Source organism: Loxodonta africana, chromosome 11 (assembly GCF_030014295.1).
Source record: "Loxodonta africana isolate mLoxAfr1 chromosome 11, mLoxAfr1.hap2, whole genome shotgun sequence".
In the NCBI taxonomy this organism is placed as follows: domain Eukaryota; kingdom Metazoa; phylum Chordata; class Mammalia; order Proboscidea; family Elephantidae; genus Loxodonta; species Loxodonta africana.
The window spans coordinates 14,226,213-14,244,895 of NC_087352.1; the positions used below are offsets into that span (position 1 = coordinate 14,226,213).

Consider the following 18,683-nt stretch of genomic DNA (forward strand, 5'->3'; position numbering starts at 1 on the left):
AGCCACAGCCCACAAAGCCCTCTCCCTGATAAACACAGGTCAGGGCAGGTCGAAGGGACCAGAGCTGGGCGGGACCTTAAAACACCCCCTCAGCTACGCCTTCTCACTGGAAGCAACAGCAGGTGAATGTTTTACCCAAGGTCCACTGAGGCCTCCACCCTGACTGGATGCCCCACACTGGCCTAGGCCAAGGCACAGGCTGCTCCACATCTAATGTCTGGGAGCAGAGGGACAAGAGACTATCCGAAACCCCAAAAGCCTTAATCGTCAAGAATGATTCCAGAAGACCACCTTTCCATGCCAAAGGCCTCACCAAGGCAGGGAAGTCCAGCACACCACTCTGCCCCACAGACTGCTGGCCACAGAGGGACTCTCACCGTCAACGACATTAGCCGCCCCGAGTGTTTCAGGGCTCAGTGAGACTCAACTGCAGGACTCTTTACAAAACGGGTAATAAATGCTTGGAACTCTGTCTCCGTAGAGTTGGGGGAGACTGGGAAAGAAACAGGATTTCTTTTTTTTAATTGCTGGTGGTTTATGGAGGAGGAGAGATGGGACACTGGAAGGGATGGTGACACCTAACTTATCGCTGTGTGCCTTGAGGCCACTGGCCTCCCCAGGCTCCCAACTGCCTCAGAGCAGGAGCTGGGTCTGGGGTGCGCTCTGATGGCAATGGAGATGCCCTCCCAGCTGTATATCCTGCCTGGTTAAACCAGCTGCCATTGAGTCAATTCTGGCTCATGGCAACCCCATGGGTGTCAGAGCAGAACTGCACTCCACAGGGTTTTCAACAGCTGTGGTCTCTTGAAAAATTGCCAGGCCTTTCTTCTGAGGTGCCTCTAGGTGGACTGGAACCTCCAACCTTTGTTAGCAGCTAAGTGCCATTTGCACCATCCAGGGACTCTGGTATAACCAAAAATAAACTGCTGCCATTGAGTCGATTCTGACTCACAGCGATCCCATGGGACAAAGTAAAACTCCCCCATAGTTTCCAAGACTGTAATCTTTATGATAGCAGGCTGCCACATCTTTTTCCCGTGGAGCTGCTAGTGGGTTCAAACCTCTAACCTTTCAGTTAGCAACCGAGTGCTTAGCCACTGTGCAACCAGGGCTCCTTCCTGCATGTCTACTGGGGTCTTATTATTGCCGACAGACTCTGTTCAACAGAAAAAAAAAATAATCAAACCATCTGGGACGGAGGGTAGAAACCCTGCGGGCCACCGGTACCACTGCACAACGGCAGTCTCTGCAAAACAGCAACAAGGTCTACGCGGAGCCACTTAACAGACTGCCAGCACAATCCGTGTCAGAGTGGGATTAAATACCGAGGGAGCACGCTTAATAGACTGTGACATAATCCCCCAAGAAAAGTGGGGGAAGCCCCATTGCGCTAATCTTTTAAATCTAGGCCTGCCAAGCCCTCTTGAGACAAGCAGGCAGAGAAAACCCTGCTGGGGTAGACTGCACAGAGACTGCTTGATTTCAGGGCCTGCACCACCAAGGCCCTGGTACCTGCCTGAGCCATCAGGGCCAGGAAACCACCTCTTCTGGATCAGACTTGGAACTGGCCCCCAGGAGGAAATGGGCAGAGGCCAACGCCTTGCCTAGAGGCAGTTCTGCCTTGTGCCTTCTGAACTAAGCTTCCAGGACATTTTCCAGTTGCATTTTCAGAGCCAGTACTAGCCCTGAGGTTCTCCCTCTCTAGGGTCAAGGAATAAATCTGGATGCCCACTCATTATAAAGAAATGGCTACTGGGTCAACTCCACAAGGCACAGAAGGGCACGGTGTTCATCATGTACTATGCGCTTGGCAAATCAGTACTTGGTAAAGAAATTCTGTGTCCCCAGAGAAAGCTAGCACCTTTCACTGTTCTCCGGATTTGGGCACCTGGCTTCTTGCTCCCTCTTTTTGCATACCAACATAACCCAAGTGGCTCTGCCTCTTCCCTGTAGCAAGAGCAGGGCATGCTCTTGGTACTGAACCTGAGTCTTGTTTTTCTCAGCTGCAGGATAAGAGAACAGTAGTACCTACCTCAACGGGTTGTGAGGATTAAGAGGCAATACAGATAAAGCCCTTGACATGGGGGCCAGGCACAAAGTTGTTGTTGTTGTTGGGTACCACCAAGTCAATTCTGACTCACAGTGACCCCGCCTGACAGAGAATTGCCCCATAGGGTTTTCTAGGCTATAATCTTTATGGGAGCAGATCACCAGGCCTTTTCTCCTATGGAGCTGCTGGGTGGGTTCAAACTGCCAACTTTTCAGGCAGCAGCCAAGTGCATAACCGTTGTACCACCGGGGCACAAAGTAAGGGCCCAATAAATAGCAGCTATTAGTTTTAAGAACCACCCAGCTCCAGCATGCCTCTTACATGGAGAACCCTAACCAGGCTGGGGTGCTCAATGGAAAGAAAGCATCTTCTCTATGGGGAAGGTACAGTCAACCCCTCTAAGGTGGCACTGTTGACTGTTGGCCAAGACCTTTCTACCTCACTCAGCCCTACCGTGCCTGCACAGTCCTCTCCCAACAAATCCTGCTAACAAAACTGACAAATCGATACTTCCCCTTCTTCAGTTCTCATGGGGTGGTGCCAGAAGGCACAGGGAAAGCTGGCCTGCGGGAAGATGGGACAAAGGCCCCTTAGAAAAATGAAGTTTGGCCACGTGGAAACTAGAAAGTTAAGAGACTGGGATGGGTGTTGAAAGGGGCCCAGGTTTATGGATCTACCTCATTTAAAAAAAAAAAAAAACGTAAAACACAACAAAAAGATTGAAACTCATGGGAGCAGTGGTTGTTACCTGAAGATCATGAGAGCCCTTGACAAGAGGCGGCTAAGGTTAATGTGAAGGTCAAGGTTATGATCATTAACTGCCCAAACTCTCAACGAATTGCCTTTGGGTAGGCTTAGAATGACCCATTAAGTAGGGACAAAATTACAAAAATTACGAGACTCCGCCTCTTCAAATGTTTAACAACCGGCCTAGATGCAGAAGTCCAGAATCCCCAAATGCGACCCTGTGGGACGGTCGTTTACTAGGAGCAAAGCACGGAGCCTTTCCTTTAGAAAATCAGCTCAGGGCTCATGCCTGAAGAAGGCCCCATGACCTTCTCTCGGTTTATGGTGAAGCAGCCTCAGGATGGGGGGAAACCTCACTGAGGGATTTTCAGAGCCAGGAAATTCTTGAAATAAACCTCTGGGTCTTGCATATGTTTTTCAGTGTCCTTACAACCTAGGTTCATCGACCAGAAATCAAGAGCAAATGGCTCTGTGTATCCCTTCCCCTCAGCATTCTCAGGGGTGGTCATAACCCCCCCTGTGACTGCACCATCTCCATGGCAACAAAAGCAAACAAAAGCCAACCACAGAGAGAAGAGGAATCCAACCGCCAGCATCCTGAAGGAACCCCTCACTTCCACGGGATCAAGATGGCCTGCAGGGTGCTGGGATATGGATTCAAACAAACCTGTCTACTGTTAACAGTCAACGTGGGGAAGATGGGAGAAACCTGAACCCCGACCGGGTATCTGAGATGTTAAGTAGTTAACTGTTCATTTTGGTGGGAGTGATGATGGTTTTGCGGCTATGTTAAAAAAACATCCTTAAGAGATCCAGACTGAAGTATTTATGGGTAAAATGAAATGAGATCTGGGAGCAGCTTTCAAATACACAGTGGAGATGGAGGGAGTGAGATGAACCAAAACCTGGCAGAACGTACATTAACTGCTGCAACTGGATGATGGCTATACGCAGTTCATGATACTATTTTCTCCTCTCCTGTGTATGTCAGAAACTTTCCATGATAAAGTTAAAAAAGAAAAAGATGCCCCATGTGCTTGGGACAACCTCAGCAACACGGGGAAAGGCTGTTGAGGTCCTTGAGACCATCATTTCCCAGAAATTTCAAATACCGGCAGGGTCACCCATAGTGGAGAGGATTCAGTGGCACTTCCAGACTAAGACTATGGAGAAAGGCTTGGCAATCTATTTCCATTAATTAGCCAAAAAACCCTATGGATCACAACAGAATACTGTCCTACTGCACTGGAAGATGAGCTGCCTAGGTTGAAAGGCACTCAAAATACACAACAGCTACAACAACAGACTCAAGCATACCAATCATCGGGAAACTGGCACAGGGCTGGGCGACATTTTAATCTGTTGTACACAGGGTCGCCATGAGTTGGAACCAACTCAAAGGCAGCAGTAACAACAACAAACCTATGCGGAAGTAATTCATTAGCCTTCCCATTTTATAGACAAGCAAAATGAGGCTCAGAGATGGGAACAAATTTCTCCATTGAATAACAGGAAGAAGCAGAACTGGAACCTGAGTCCAGGACTTTCTGACCCCAAGACCCAGATCTCAGCCTCTACGCTTAAGTAGAAATTATCTGGAGAAGAATATTTTACTCAACATATCAACTGACAAAACGACTCCCACCCTGAAATTTTAACTGAGTTAGAAAAATAAGACATACGTACATAAAACATTACATGAAACAGTATTCCAAGAAAAGTCTAATGAGGTAAGGAACACTTGGCAAGTCCCTTATGTGCTTTGTGCCATTTCCTCAACTGCAAAGCAAAAGCAATGGTGGCATCTCCCCAACAGGCTATGGGGAGAATTCCATAAGACCACACAAATCAAGTGCTTAGCAACGACCTGGCACAGAAGAAATGCTTAAGAAGTACAATCATCTCAATGCAAAGACACAAGGCCAAAACTATTCTCCCAATATCTGAACGAAAGGAATTGTGGCATTAATAAAATTGACAGAAGACATTTGGATAGTTAGGGAATAAGAGGCATGCAGACAGGAATCCTAGTGAAAAATACAAAATAGAACGTCTCCCAAGATGGAATGCAAACCCATGAGGTGAAAAGCCCAAAGTCCCCCAAGAAAAGAAGGAATGCTTCATCTCCAAATGCGCAGCATCCATAATGGCATTAGTCCGAGGACACAAACCTCTTAGGTAAAACATTCTCATTTCTTCAGAATCTGGAATTTAGGGTCACCAAGAAAAGCCAGTCTGCCAAGGAACCGCACTGCTGCATCCACCCTGTCACTTGCTTTGCCTAAGCGGCACTCTTCCACTCCCACTAGTTCAGGAAAACAGCTCATATGCTTAACTAAAGGTATCTCTTGCGTACACCTGATGAATCTTTCGCTGCCATTTTAGACCTCCCGACGCACTCTGATCCAAGTTCCTCCTGGCAGATGAACCTCAGAAATTCGCTTCTCAGCAACAAGTTTGTTAACCCCTTTGTCTCATGCCAACCATGCTTTGGATGGCTTACAGCTAGGAAACCACTGGTTTTCATCCAAGTAGAGTTGATTTCTATTAGCCCAGAACAGAAAGGTCTAATCATTTAACTGGCAACCTAAGATGTTTCCTTGTTGGTAATTATAATTTTCCAGAGGAATCAATTAGGTTCCAGTCAACTTACATTCGCCAAAAACAAGGTATTAATATTTTCCTCTAATAAAAGAGGCCTGGATCTAGGGATACTGAGACTATTTGTTCGTTCACCACAAGACAATTTCTTACAAAGAACTGCAATTATCTGCATATAACTACAAGGAGCCCTGATGGCACAATGGTTAAGTGTTCAGCTGCTAACCAAAAGGTTGGCAGTTCAGACCTACCCAGCCGCTCTTCAGGAGAAATGATGTGGCAATCTGGTCCCACAAAGATTACAGCCTAGAAAACCCTATGGGGCAGTTCTACCCTGTCACATGTGGTCATTGTGAATTGGAACCGACTCAACGGCACCTAACAACGACATATACAACTATAGGCCCATGGGTGGTACAAACTATTTGCACTCAACTACTAACCTAACGGTTGGTGGTTCCAACGCACTCAGTGGCTCTACAAAAAAAAGGCCTGGTGATCTGCTTCTATAAAGATTCCAGCCAAGAAAGCCCTACGGAGCAGTTCTACTCTGTAACAAACGGGGTTGCCAGAGTCAGATTCAACTTGATGGCAATGACTCTAGATTGTTTTTTGGATATACAACTATCTGCCAACTTCGGGTCCACTGTGGCCTCCTTGAGAGCAGGTCAGAAAGAGGTTCTCAGTTACCCTGGATGTCCAAGAACCCAGCACAGCCCCAGGGACAGACAGGTGGGTGCTCAGGACACATTCTGAATGAACAAGGCATCAAGCTCCACTACCCACAACCTTTTTTCAATTTCATCATCATAGACGATAGAAAACTAGCCAGGAGCCCCCTTCAACCACCTGGATCACTTAAATATCTGATGAGGTGTTGTCTTTAGTCAGCCAGTGTTTTTCAAAGGCTTCCTGATAGACCAGAAAAGGGCTGATAGGAGCCCCTAGGTGCATGGCGCACCTACGGAGCACAGGAAAGCGGCGCTGGTTGGGCCCCCCCAGAGAGGCAGCCTATCACCCTCTACATTACTGAGAGGCTGCAGGTAACACCACTGCTATGGTTCCCAGTGTGGTGGCAGGGCCTGGGGCCCTAAGGAAACTTAAGCCCTGGTGTCTGCTAGGAAAATGAGAAGGGCAATAATCCAAGCCACCTGCAAAAGACATCCAGCCAAGTGACACTCGTGCTGGGCCCAGCTCCCTTGGGTCAGCCATGGCAGGGATGTGCCAGCTGCGAGCCACTTCCGCACTGGGCCTCCAGAAGTCTCCAGTTACTTCTAATGAATGAAAATCCCTTTGATTTAGGGGTTCAAAAGCCCGACCCTATGAAAAGCTGAGAAGTAGTTGCCATGGTGGGGACAGGAAAGAATGGTAGGGCTTGAGGGCCTTCTGCTCAGCTCACCTGCTTGTGGTATTGACTCCAAATTCTGCATATATAACTTAGACTCCACTCAAAATTAACGTTTAAAAGGTTAACTCAAAATGCAGAGTGTTAAGGGGCACTGAATTTCTGTTAAGAGTGGTAAAGAATTTTGGAACAGATAGGTGATCGCACAACATGATAAACCTAATTAATGTCACAGAATGGTACCCATAAAAATAGTCAAAATGGGCAATTTCGTTATACATTTCACCACAATAAAAATTTTAAAAATGCAGAGTAAATCCTATCACTGATTTTACTCTACGTACATAAAACATTTAGAATGCGCGTGAAGAATAGATGATGTTAGAATATGAAAAACCAGTGGACTACAATTACAGGTAACCTTTCACTTCAGGATATTTAAGTTGCTTTTTTGTTTTCAATACTACTGAAACCAATGCCGTAACTGAGTGGCAATGAATCCAATTGTGCTACAAAAGAATTCATGAAAGTCTTCTTCATTCAGGTTTAAAGGAATCCTAAAAAACATAAAACGCTAGCTTTCCTTTAGGAACTAGATTCATTCACTAAGAATACACTGCAGCCACACTATAGCCTTATCTGTGGAGTCAAACATATGGACCTGCCTTTGGGTTGTGGTGAAATAATCTTAAGACGTGAGTCCTTTTAAAACTTGAGCAATTAACTATCCTTGGGCGCTTGCCAGAAAGATTGTCCTTCTACAGAGTTGTATTCTATCAGGAGCCGTGCTACAGCTTGGCGTTCCAAGGTATGGTACAGTATTCCCATACTAGAAACTGGCTCAGAATTAAACACACCCATGAAAACGTAAGCTCATTTATTAGTGGCAATACAAGGAATACCGTATGACCTAATTAAGTAAAATGACTCCACAAAACAAACCCATTTTATTTGGAAAAATAAATGTTAAAAAAATTTTTTTTTTTAATTAAAAAGCCAGGTCTGGGCTTCTACATTCACTAGAAGGAACTGAACTGCAGGGATGACGGAGCCACTCGGGGTACTGACCGGGGTGGCACACCCCCTCTGGGGCCAACTTTAAAGCTAACGCCTGCATTCTCACTCACTCCCCTCCACCACCGCCACCAGCCGCTGCACACACCACACTAGCACAGGGGCCAGCAATTGTTTCCATGAACAGCCAATAAATAAATAGCATAGGCTTTGCAGGCCTATGGTCTTTGTCCTACCTGCTCAATTCTACTCTTGTACTGCAAATTTTTTTTTTTGTTTTTTACTGCAAAAGCAGCCACAGGCAATAGATAACAATGAGCAGTGGCCAGGTTCCAATAAAACTTTGTTAACAAAAGCAGACAGGGTGAGCTGGATTTGGCCCAAGGGCGACAGTATGCTGACCCCTGTACTAGATGTGGTGTCTCTGGGTGGTGCAAATGGTTAACAGGCTCAGCTATAAACAAAAGGGTTGCGGTTCAAGTCTACCCAGAGGCACCTGGAAGAAAGGCCTGGTGATCTACCTCTAAAAAATCAGCCACTGAAAGCCCTACCGAGCACGCTTCTACTCTGACACACACATGGGGTCACCAAGTCCACTGGTTATTACGGTACTAGATGCAGTGGCTTTCAAACTTTTTTGACTTTGACCCACATCGCCTCCTTTACATTTCTACCACACAAAAGTTGTGCAAAGCCACATTCAACCTTTACCTCACTCTGCTTTCTCCAGCCTCTTCCATTTCTGATTTTAAACGAGGGAGGGGACTCAATAAATGAACTTCATATCCTGCGAATGGCTGCAACCTGTAGTTTGAACACTGTCTTACCAGACCAGGGACAGCGTTAATGGGTCTGGGTACAGATAGCCAGGTTCCGACTCTGATTCCACCACCCACTGGCGCTGCGACCTTGGACCAGTGCCTTCACCTGCCTGCTTCAGTTTCTCAGTGTAGGCCTGGGGTGAGGGTTAAAGGAGATTATGCACGTGAAGCATTCAGAGCAGCCCCTGGCAAGTAATCTTTGAACCTCACGCCAACATTACACAAGAGCCACAGTCACACCTTCGGGAAAACAAGGAAACTGACTCAGGATTAGAAGAATTTAGGAGTCACGTCCAGTCTGCCTGAATCCCATGTCTACACCCCATCTACCACTCCCCACCCTCTCTCAATCACAAGAAGGCAAAGGCTGGTGTGGAGGAGGGAACAGGGCCACATCTATGCTGTATTAAGCTTTATGGCTCTGGTGTTTGTTTCTAGGACCACCGGAGACAGACAACTGGGGGCAAGGGAACCAAGTGCTCACTCTCCCAATGGGTCTGCCTGTCATCTAGCCACTCAGCCTAACCTTACAATTAATTTTAAGGCATCTACTTTACAACTGGGTATCAGTTAGCTGAGGAGCCCTGGTGGCACAGTAGTTAAGCACTCAGCTGCCGACCAAAAGGCCAGCGGTTCAAACCTACCAGCCGCTCCACGGGAGAAAGATGTGGCAGTCTGCTGCCGTAAAGATTACACCCTTAGAAACCCTGCGGGGCAGTTCCACTCTCCTATAGGGTTGTTGTGAGTTGGAATCGCCTTGAGGGCAGTGGGTTTAATTTTGGGGTATCAGTAAGCTGCAGCAGCAGCAGCAACCTCTTATCATGGCCAGGAGCTCCAGAAGGTAGGTCAGACACAGGGAAGGAAACATGAGGCCTGGTTAAGGCAGTACCAACCTTTGCCAACTCTCAATAAAGTGCTCAAAGGAGAAGGGTTCCTTGAACATTCTGAATTTTTCTGCTCCCAGCAAAGCATGAGACAAGCCTGCCTGCTGAATAAATAACACCTTAACTGACTCAGCCAAATTACAAAAGTGGGTAGAATCTCGGAGCTGGGGCAGATCTTGCTCATTTCTCTGAGACTTTGGAGAGCACAAAAAAAAAACCCCACCAAACCCACTGCCAGCTAGTCAATTCTGACTCCCAGCGACCCTATAGGACAGAGTGAAACTGCCCCATACAGTTTCCTAGGCTGTAATCATTACGGAAGCAGACTGCCATGTTTTTCTCCTACCTAGCAGCTGGTAGGTTCAAACTTCCAGCCTTTCAGTTAGCAGCCGAACGTTTAACCACTGCACCACCAGGAAGAGAGCAAAGGACTCCCCTAAGGTGCCATGACTGCTTGGCAGGGGCACGAGGTCCTAGAACCCTCGTCTCCCAGTTCTCAGGAAGCCTAAGAAGGGTGTAACACCGACTCAGATTCTAACTGCAAAGGGTGAGCGCAGGCAGGTACAGCCAGCATGAACTCAAGACAGTATGACTGTTTTGACACCTATAACAGGGACACTGAACAAACAAAGACATGGGGCAAGATGGTATCCACTCAGTTTCAACCCCAATCAGCTCCTGGCAATTAACTCACCAGAACCCTAAAAGCTGACTTCCTTCAAAAACCATACATGTTTTTCTTACTTTTTGTTTATACACCAGGCTGTTAAAAAAGTTCTATTTAGAATTTTTCTGATAGGGAAACGAGGAAGATACAAAAAACAAGATCCACTGAATGCCAGGCATTGTGTGGGTGTTCGGCACGTACCCGTCTGACCGTAGTGACCCTGACAAGTGGGCCTTATCCGCAGTGCCCACTGCACACTGCCGGGGAGGGGCCGAGTCTGAACACAGTCTTATCTGACTCCACAGCCCACGCACCGTCCTTCATATCCTGTTACCACCTCCGATGTCCAAATAGGAGATGTCGCCACTTGCCTTACAAATAGGGAGCTGAGTCACTAATTCGCATGGATGCAAAATAACAAAAAATAGGCACAAGAACAAGCCTCTATGCAGAACAATTTTAGCCAGGAGGAGCAAACTGCTCTGGGCAAATATCCTGTGTTCTGCTAAAAAATTATTCCCATAACAAGATACAACTAAGTCCACACCAACCAAGACGCCGCATGACTTCATTTCTGTCATCAACTGAATTAAGTCACCCCACGGGTGATGTGCCAGAGATCTATTTAAAAACTGCCCTCCTAACCTCATGTCATTTCTATATCAATTCAGAAAACCTCAGCCAACTATCAATATCTTCAAGACCACATCTATGCTAACTACCACAAACGAGAGATCTGCAGCAGAGACTAGGCCAATAAATTTGGAAAGCCAAATCCATCCCCTAGAAATCTTATTTTAATTTAACATCCAAATTGACTTTATATGCCACCCAGATCAACTTAACAGACTGCCTCACCTCATTCTTACTAGATGTTAACTATGAAACTGGTCTCAAGCCATTTCGTCTGACAGGAGACCACTCCTATAGGTCCTCAAACCAGATAATTAAATAACTGCCAGAAACCTCCAGAACCATCCTTTCTCTTACATTATACCAGTAGTTGTGTTGCCAAGGTACAGGTGAGCACCTTGAAACTCAGCTTTTTCACTTACTACTTACTCTGAACTATTTTGCTCTGTCATTCAGCCTCCTAACGTGGGTCACACGCAGTTGCTACAGCATTAACCAAAACCTAGATCCAAAATTCGGTTCTCCGGAAAATGGTTTGACCTAGAACTACCCATTCACAATGCCTTGGGAACTGTTTCATTAGCAATTTTAGCCATAGAGGTATTTACTGTAATTGGATCCGGTCTATACGGCAAAGTGTTCCTAAGGACTTGACAACCGAAAGAACATAACGTAAGTGAACGCGTTAAGGTACGATTAGAGACCTATCTTAAGAGCAAGGAGCAGAGATGGAGGCGTTATTAACTAATAAATTACTAACCCGGACCCATATGGGACTGTCTACATCGACATATGGAAACATACAAGTTCAGAATCAATTGTTCATCTTTAACGAAGTAAACAGCTGGGAAAGCCTCCATTTCTACAGGTGCAAAACAGTTTCCCCTTGGGATCAGGCTTTCTGGCTGAGGAAAAGCCACAGTAATGGCTTTCTTAGCTAAGAGGTTTTTTTTTTTATAAATTAAAAAAAAATCTCAACTTCTACTAAAGAGTCAAATTTTAAGCCTTCAGTGCAATGGAAGCCCTATCTGAGAGACAGGACAGACTGAATTAGAAAGCCTTTTTCGGGAATCATTTTCCCTGTTCTGAAGAGCAAATTAGGGGTGGGGGGAATTAAAAATAAAAGGTTGTGATGACCAGAATAGTCACAACTGATGTGGTTGCTACTGTGAGATTTTTTGGATTTGATTTCAGACCAAACCTTTCACCCAGAGAAAATACAAATTTAAAAGTTTACAAGTGTATTAGGATTTGCTGTTAAACCAGGGATTCTGAATGACACCCTTTTCCTTTTTTGCAACATCCATTAATTTCAATTTTAACTAATACTGGTACATCAGTTTGGGGAAAAAAAAAAAGCAGTACTGTGACATATCAAAAACAAAGATGACTAAAATACAGTTTGGCATTAATTACTGGGGCTTCTTAGACTCAAAGGATGAGATTCCTTTGAGAACAGAAAACAATAAACCCTTGTGTTGCTAAGCCTGAGAGTTTTAAAATGTTGGGGAAAATATTTTTAAATTCTACAACTTAACGCTAGAAGTGGCACTTACGAAAGAAATCTCATTTCCTTCACATTTCACTGGAAAAGTAAATTTTAAGCATCCTTCTATAACTTCGTAGCTTTTGACACTTGGAAGGTTGACCTGTTAGCATCCAGTTTCAGCTCTTGGCTCCTGGAGAGGGAATTTCACAAAGGAAGGGAAACTTCAAATAAATGCTTTCCGCTGCCCCTGCACACTGGTTCATGTGTTGTTTGTGCTTCAGACACTTTTTGCAGAATACTGTGCTGGGTGGACACGTCTTGCCCCCATCACTGATGTTCCAAACTTAAGACCACTGTTGCCTGGCAGTTAAGTTGTGAACATATTAAAAGGAAGAACAAAACAAGGGCGTCAACTGCAGTTTAGATGTTTCCTGATCTATGTGAGAATGAACTTTGTTTCTTTTAAGAATGGAAAGGAAACAGAATCTTACTTTTGGATGGGGAACAGGGCTGTGTGGTAAAAAGTTCAACAAGTATGCTGGTAACCAAAAGTGGGCAAGAGGGAAAATGGAACTTCAACATGTTTTCGCTTTGAATGGAGAAACTTATGCTTGTAAAACACATCACAAGTACAGTGTTTGGTTCTGCAAGTCATTTCTGTTGCTGTTTTTTCCTTGTTACGTGTAGGGGTGGACTGGGGGCTGGAGGAAGTGTCCTCTCCACCATTGACTGGGCGTGTAACACATTCACATCAACTTTTCACGGTCAGGCATGTGCTTTCGAACAAAGGAGCAGTGGAGACAGGCAGGGAAAGATACTGAGACTTGACACAGTTTACAGATTTTGTGCTTAAACAGTACTTTACAAATGACTTGCTCAATTTAAACGTCCATCACCGTAAGAGACAGTGGAGAAAAATGAGGAAATTGGATCTACTTGAACCAATCTTTTCTTGGGGGGAGGGGTGGTGCAAGGGGGAGAACATTAACTCGGATGCAAGTTTATCATAAACCAAAATTGGTAACCTTGTCTCCTGCAAATGGACTTTTCTTCAAAGATGAAGGCTGGAGACAAAGCAATGGATCAAAACGGAGAGATGCCAACGGTCTGAAAGCATAAGGGGGCTTTTTTCATAGGTTTTTGTCATGTTACAGTATTGCACTTTTTGGGGGGGGAGAAAACTGTGTACATCAAATTAAAAACTAAACATTGAAAGGATGTGCAAGTCTAAAAGGGCTCAACAGGGTTAGAATCCTGATTTCAACATATAAATTCACTTTCTCAAGCATCACTCTGGTCTAAAGGCTAAGACGAAGGCAGGCAGGAAAGGGACAAAAAGAGGGAGATAATTGAATTACTCAATAAAAGAGACTACTTACCATCCCAACCCATTGTAAGACATACACTTCTGACATAAGAGAACTCCTTAGAGGTCGAATAAATCATGTAAGCACCTTTGGGTAATGCACCTGCCCCTGGAGAGGGGGCCAGGAAGCCAACATGGGCTTAGCGTACAGACCTTTGCTAATCTGTTTATTTCCTTGAACTGGAGTCAGGCTGCGATGGGCTGCGATTCCCAAGACGATACATTTAATTAGAACAAAACAGAACAAAACAAAAAAAAAAAAATTTTTTTTTTGTAAAAGCTCACCAAACTGCTGCACTTGTGTCTCTGAATGTGGGTGGCATTTCTTTTAAAAGGCAAAATATGGTCTGTGAAGGAGAAAGGGAGAAAGGGAGGTGGGAGTGGGGAGAAGGTGCCCTGGAGCCTGGCTGGGAGGCCTTGGTTGGGACCCCTGTCTAGGGGAGGGTTTTCAGCTACTGCCCGGCCCAGGCTGCGACGGGGCAGCCATCTGTCCAGAGTATTCTCTCCCCCGCCCCCCCAAGACTCGCCTTCCTGCCGGTTGAAACCCTCCTTCCATCACCAAACCTGCTCCAGACTCCTTTCCTTCCTGCCTCGCAAGGAAAAGCCGAACAAACCCTGCACCCCGAGACTCCTTTGCTGGAGCAGGGGAAACGGGGCCCCAAACTCGCTCTAAAACGCGCCGGGCTGGCCCCATTATCGCCTGCCAGGGAAAGGCATGTAGGGAGCCCATTTCGCACATTAATAAAAGGGGAAGAGGCACTCTCTTTCACCCCCGCTAGTGCACAAGAAAACCTAATTTTCTTCCCCGGAAAGAATGGCACCCCATTTTACCCCGAAAGGGGGGACACCAAGAGGAAGGTAGAGACCAACTTTCCTTCCCTTCGAAGGCTGGAAAACCAAACCTCGCCCTCCCAAAAGAGGCTGGGAACCCTCCCCGATGTCACCTACCTACGAAAAGCAAAGGGACCTCTTCCCATAAAGAAAAACATGGGGCAGGATCTCCCCCTCCCAAAAAAAAGGAGGCTGGGACTTCCATTAAAAGGACTGGGCAATTCCACCCCAATTTTGCCCCTTAGGGAATAGTTAGGAAACACCTCCCGCCAAAAAAAAAAAAAAAAAAACCAGAAGGGCAAAAAAGAACCCCCCCAACCCAAAGGGTCCCCCATTAGGGTGAAAAAGACTGAGCGAACCCCCACTTTCTGCCTAAGAAAGCTTAGATACATCTCCAAGTAGGGCAGGGCACACCTCCCCCAAGAGAAAGGATACTGCCGGGGACTGGGAGACCCCCAACTCCAAACCCCTAAGGGGCTGCTGCTCGACATCCCCCCAAAAAGGGTCCGGGAGCCCCTCCCCCATCCCCTTCCCCGAAGCCAGAAGACGGACGGGCGGGCCCGTGGCTGCCAGCTCGGGGCTAGGGGTAGCCAGGACCCCCATGGGCCTCCGCAGGCCCCCCCGGGCGCCCCCTCCCCAGGGCGGGCGCGGGGGGTCCGGGGGGCGCCTCCTCACCTTCCCCTCAGCATGGCGCCCAAAAAAGACAGAGCGAGAGCGAGGGAGAGCGGGCGAGCGCCGCGAGGGGGGGGAAACGCATGAGGCCGGGAGAGAAAGCAAGCGAGAAAGAGCGAGCGAGCAAGCTAGCGAGAGACACCCACCGACCCCGCCCTTCCTCCTCCTCCTCCTCCTCCTCCTTCTCCGCGGCCCGGCCCAACATGGCGGCTGCCCCCCTTCCTCCTCCTCCTCCTCTTCCTCCCCCCGGGGACGCTGCCCCGGCCCGGCCGGGGGCCTGACCTGTCGTCAGGGAGCGGGAGGCGGTGGTGGAGGAGGTGCGGGGTGGCCGGGCGGGCGTCGGGGGAACACGGAGGAGGCGAAGGCGTTGATGGCGGCGGCGGCGATGGCGGCGACGGCGACTCTGATGGCGGCGGCGGGGGGGTCCCGGGCGCGGCCTCCATAGTTCCTTTTGGGGGGGGTTAATGCACGAAAAAGGACTGCTTGGGCGTGGCGGGAGGGGTACACTTCAGCTCTGAGGGCTCCTGATGGGAATGGATATATATTTTTTAGCTTTCGGAATCACCTCTGAGCCGACCTCTGCGTAGGCCGCGCGGCCTATGCCTCGGCGGGCAGCTCGCCGCCTGGTTTCTCCGCAGCCCTCCCCTGCGGTCACTCGCTCACGGGCATGGGGCCCTCATCGGGGCGAGAGCCCCACACACACCCCTACGGGCCCGGGAGTGGGAGACCCGGGGGACTCGGACACTGGTGGGTGGTTGGGTGTAATTAGCGCGAGCCGCGCGCGATGGAGCAAGCGAGGGGAAAGGGAGGGTGAGAAAAGCGAGCGAGGGGGGAAAAAAAGGATTATGGAGAGAGAAGGAATGGGCCGCGGAGACGGGCCGACTGTCAGTCTGTCTGTCTGCCCGCCCCAGGTGCCCCGGCTGCCCGGCCCCCGCCGCAGTCAGGAATTCACACAAAATGGCGGTTCGGCCCAGAAGAGCCGAGAGGCTGAGGCGGGAGGAAGGGCGAGGTGGGAGGGGGAACTGGGCGGTGGAGGCGGAGGCCTCGTCACGTGGAGGAGACGGGCAGAGGCGTAAAGAGTAACCGGGAGGGAGAGACGGAAAAAGCCGAAGGGAGCTGAGCGGGAGATAAGGGAGGAGGGAGATGGAAACCGGAAAGAGCCGAAGACGGTAAAGCCGAAAGGAGACGGAAAGAGCCGAAGTTGATGGGGGGCGATGGGTGGAGGAACGCGAAGTCCACGATAGCCAGAAATAGCCGAAGTGAATCTGGAATAAGGAGCAAGGCGAACCTGCGGAGGTCCGGAAATAGCCGAAGGGGGAGTTTGGGAAGGCGAGTGGTAGGAGCTGGAAATAGCCAAAAGATCCCGAGTGAGAATAACAGGCATAAATCCAAATGAGCCGAACGTGGCGCAACTGATGAGGCGATTACCTAAGAAAGTAGACGACTTTAAGGAATTCGCCCGAGGGCAAATGGGAAAAACCGAAAAGTGCCAGCTTCAGGGCAGGCAGGAGAGCTGAACGCTTTAGGTGGAAAAACGGAAAGGTGATCGGCCTATGAACACAAAAAATAACCAAAAGCTGGAGCTAGAAGCCTGCCATCAGGAAGCGGAGGTTTCGGAGAAAGGGGTGGAATCCAACCCGCCCGGAGCTGACGTCATCGTGGGGGCAGCACCAAAGGGGCGGGGATTGATCCTGATTTGGGCGAGTTTGAGAACATGGGGCGTGCCTCGTGGAAAGCTTTCAATAAATAGCCAACGGCGAAGCACTGGACTGTATAGTTAAAGAGTGTACAATCATAAAGTCGTTTGATCCTCACAATGATCCTAAGAGTTGCTGCTGTTCCCATTTTATAGATGCAGAGGCTGAAGCTCATGTTTAAATAATTGGCTCAAGACTTGCTGTATGTACGCAGTTGTTTCTCCCTAATGAGACAGCACACTCCTTCTGTCCACCCTGTATTTCCCTTTCTATTCAGCCAGCTTCTATCACCCTCTGCCTTCTCATCTCCCCTCCAGACAGGAGCTGCCCACTATTATACTCTTACGTGTCTACCTGAGCTAAGAAGCTCACTCCTCACCAGTATCATTTCTTATAGTCCAGCCCAGTCCCTGTCTGAAGTGTTGGCTTTGGGAAAGGTTCCCGTCTTGGGCTAACAGAAGGTCCGAGGGACCATGACCTCAGGGGTCCTCCTAGTCTCAGATCATCAAGTCTGGTCTTTTTATGAGAATTTGAGGTCTGCATCCCACTGCTCCCTGGAGCAAGGTTTTTTTTTTTTTTTTTTTTTTAGTCAATGCTGGCCTTCCACTGCCCCCATCAAAAATTTTTTCAGTTCCTTTGATTTGCATCCTGGGCTCTTTGGTTCAATACTTCTAAGAACTCATTCTGTAGTGCCAGTCCCTGTGATGGGCCTTGGGGGCACGATTACTTATCTTCATGAAGTTTAAAAATCGATAACGCCCCTAAGGAGAGAAACCAGGAGTTAAGGAATAAAGTAGGAGGGCCCTGTATTTGAGAGGTCAGGAAAGACTCCGAGGAGTTGTTTAAACTGCGATGAGGAGGAGAGGTTCCAGGAAAGGAAATAACTATTTCCTTTGACAAGGAAAATTCCAGTAACTGAGAGAAAAACCTATGTTAGCAAGAGTAACAAGAGCCTGGGGACAGAGGGGCCAGGTGACCTGCTAGCATTTTGATCCTTCTATGAAAGAAGAAACCCTGGTGGCTTAGTGGTTAAGTGCTACAGCTGCTAACCAAAAGGTCGGCAGTTCAAATCCTCCAGGTGCTCCTTGGAAACACTATGGGGCAGTTCTACTCTGTCCTAAAGGGCAACTATGAGTCAGAATCGACCCAGCAGCAGTGGGTTTGGGTCTTTTGGATATGAAAGAGAAAGGAGCCCTGGTGGCTCATCAAGAGCTCGGCTGTTAACCAAAAGGTCAGCAGTTGAAATCCACCAGCGGCTCCTTGGAAACCCTATGGGGGAGTCCTACTCTGCCTCTAGGGTCACTACGAGTCAGAATCGACTCAAGGACAACTTTTTTTTTTTTATATATATATGACAGAGAAAAGAGCCCTGGTGGAGCAGTGGTTAAGAGCTCAGGCTGCTAACCAAAAATCTGCCATTCGAATTGACCACCTTGGAAACCCTGTGAGGCAGTTCTGCTGTGTCCTATAGGGTCACTGTGAGTTGGAATAGACTCAAAGGCAATGAGGTTTTTTTTTTTTTTTTTTGGTGGGGGGGGTTTACACATATTAGTTTCTTATATCCTTCTTTGGAAAACAAAACAAAACCAGTTGTTTTCCAGTTGATTCCAACTCATGGTAATCCCATGTGTTACAGAGTAGAACTACATTCTATACATCAGGCCTTTCTTTCAAGGCACCTCTGAGTAGGCAGCTCTTCCCCGTCATCTTTCAAGTGCCTGCCAACCAACCTGAGGGGCTCATTTTCTATTTATAAGGTTTTCACTGGCTAAATTTTTTCAGAAGTAGACTGCTGGGTCCTTCTTCCTAAAAGCATCTAAAGAAGATGGAAGGAATACACAGAGTCACTATACCAAAAAAGAAGTG

The 18,683-nt window shown here is 47.6% G+C and overlaps 1 protein-coding gene across 6 annotated transcripts in view; it reads right to left on the minus strand.

Annotated features, from left to right (window-relative positions):
* ZC3H4 (zinc finger CCCH-type containing 4) overlaps positions 1–17,334 on the minus strand; it is a 48,101-nt gene extending 30,767 nt beyond the window's left edge. Inside the window, exons 1-2 of one of the 6 annotated variants that reach the window (XM_023543189.2) lie at positions 16,549–17,334; positions 15,403–15,644 (exon numbers count right to left, since the gene is read on the minus strand). In XM_023543189.2, coding sequence (XP_023398957.1) covers positions 15,403–15,563 — 161 coding nt within the window. In that variant the 5' untranslated portion in view covers positions 15,564–15,644; positions 16,549–17,334. The other 5 variants (XM_064293881.1, XM_064293882.1, XM_064293884.1 and 2 more) reach the window with 5 other exon arrangements.
* Between the last annotated feature and the right edge of the window lie 1,349 nt (positions 17,335–18,683).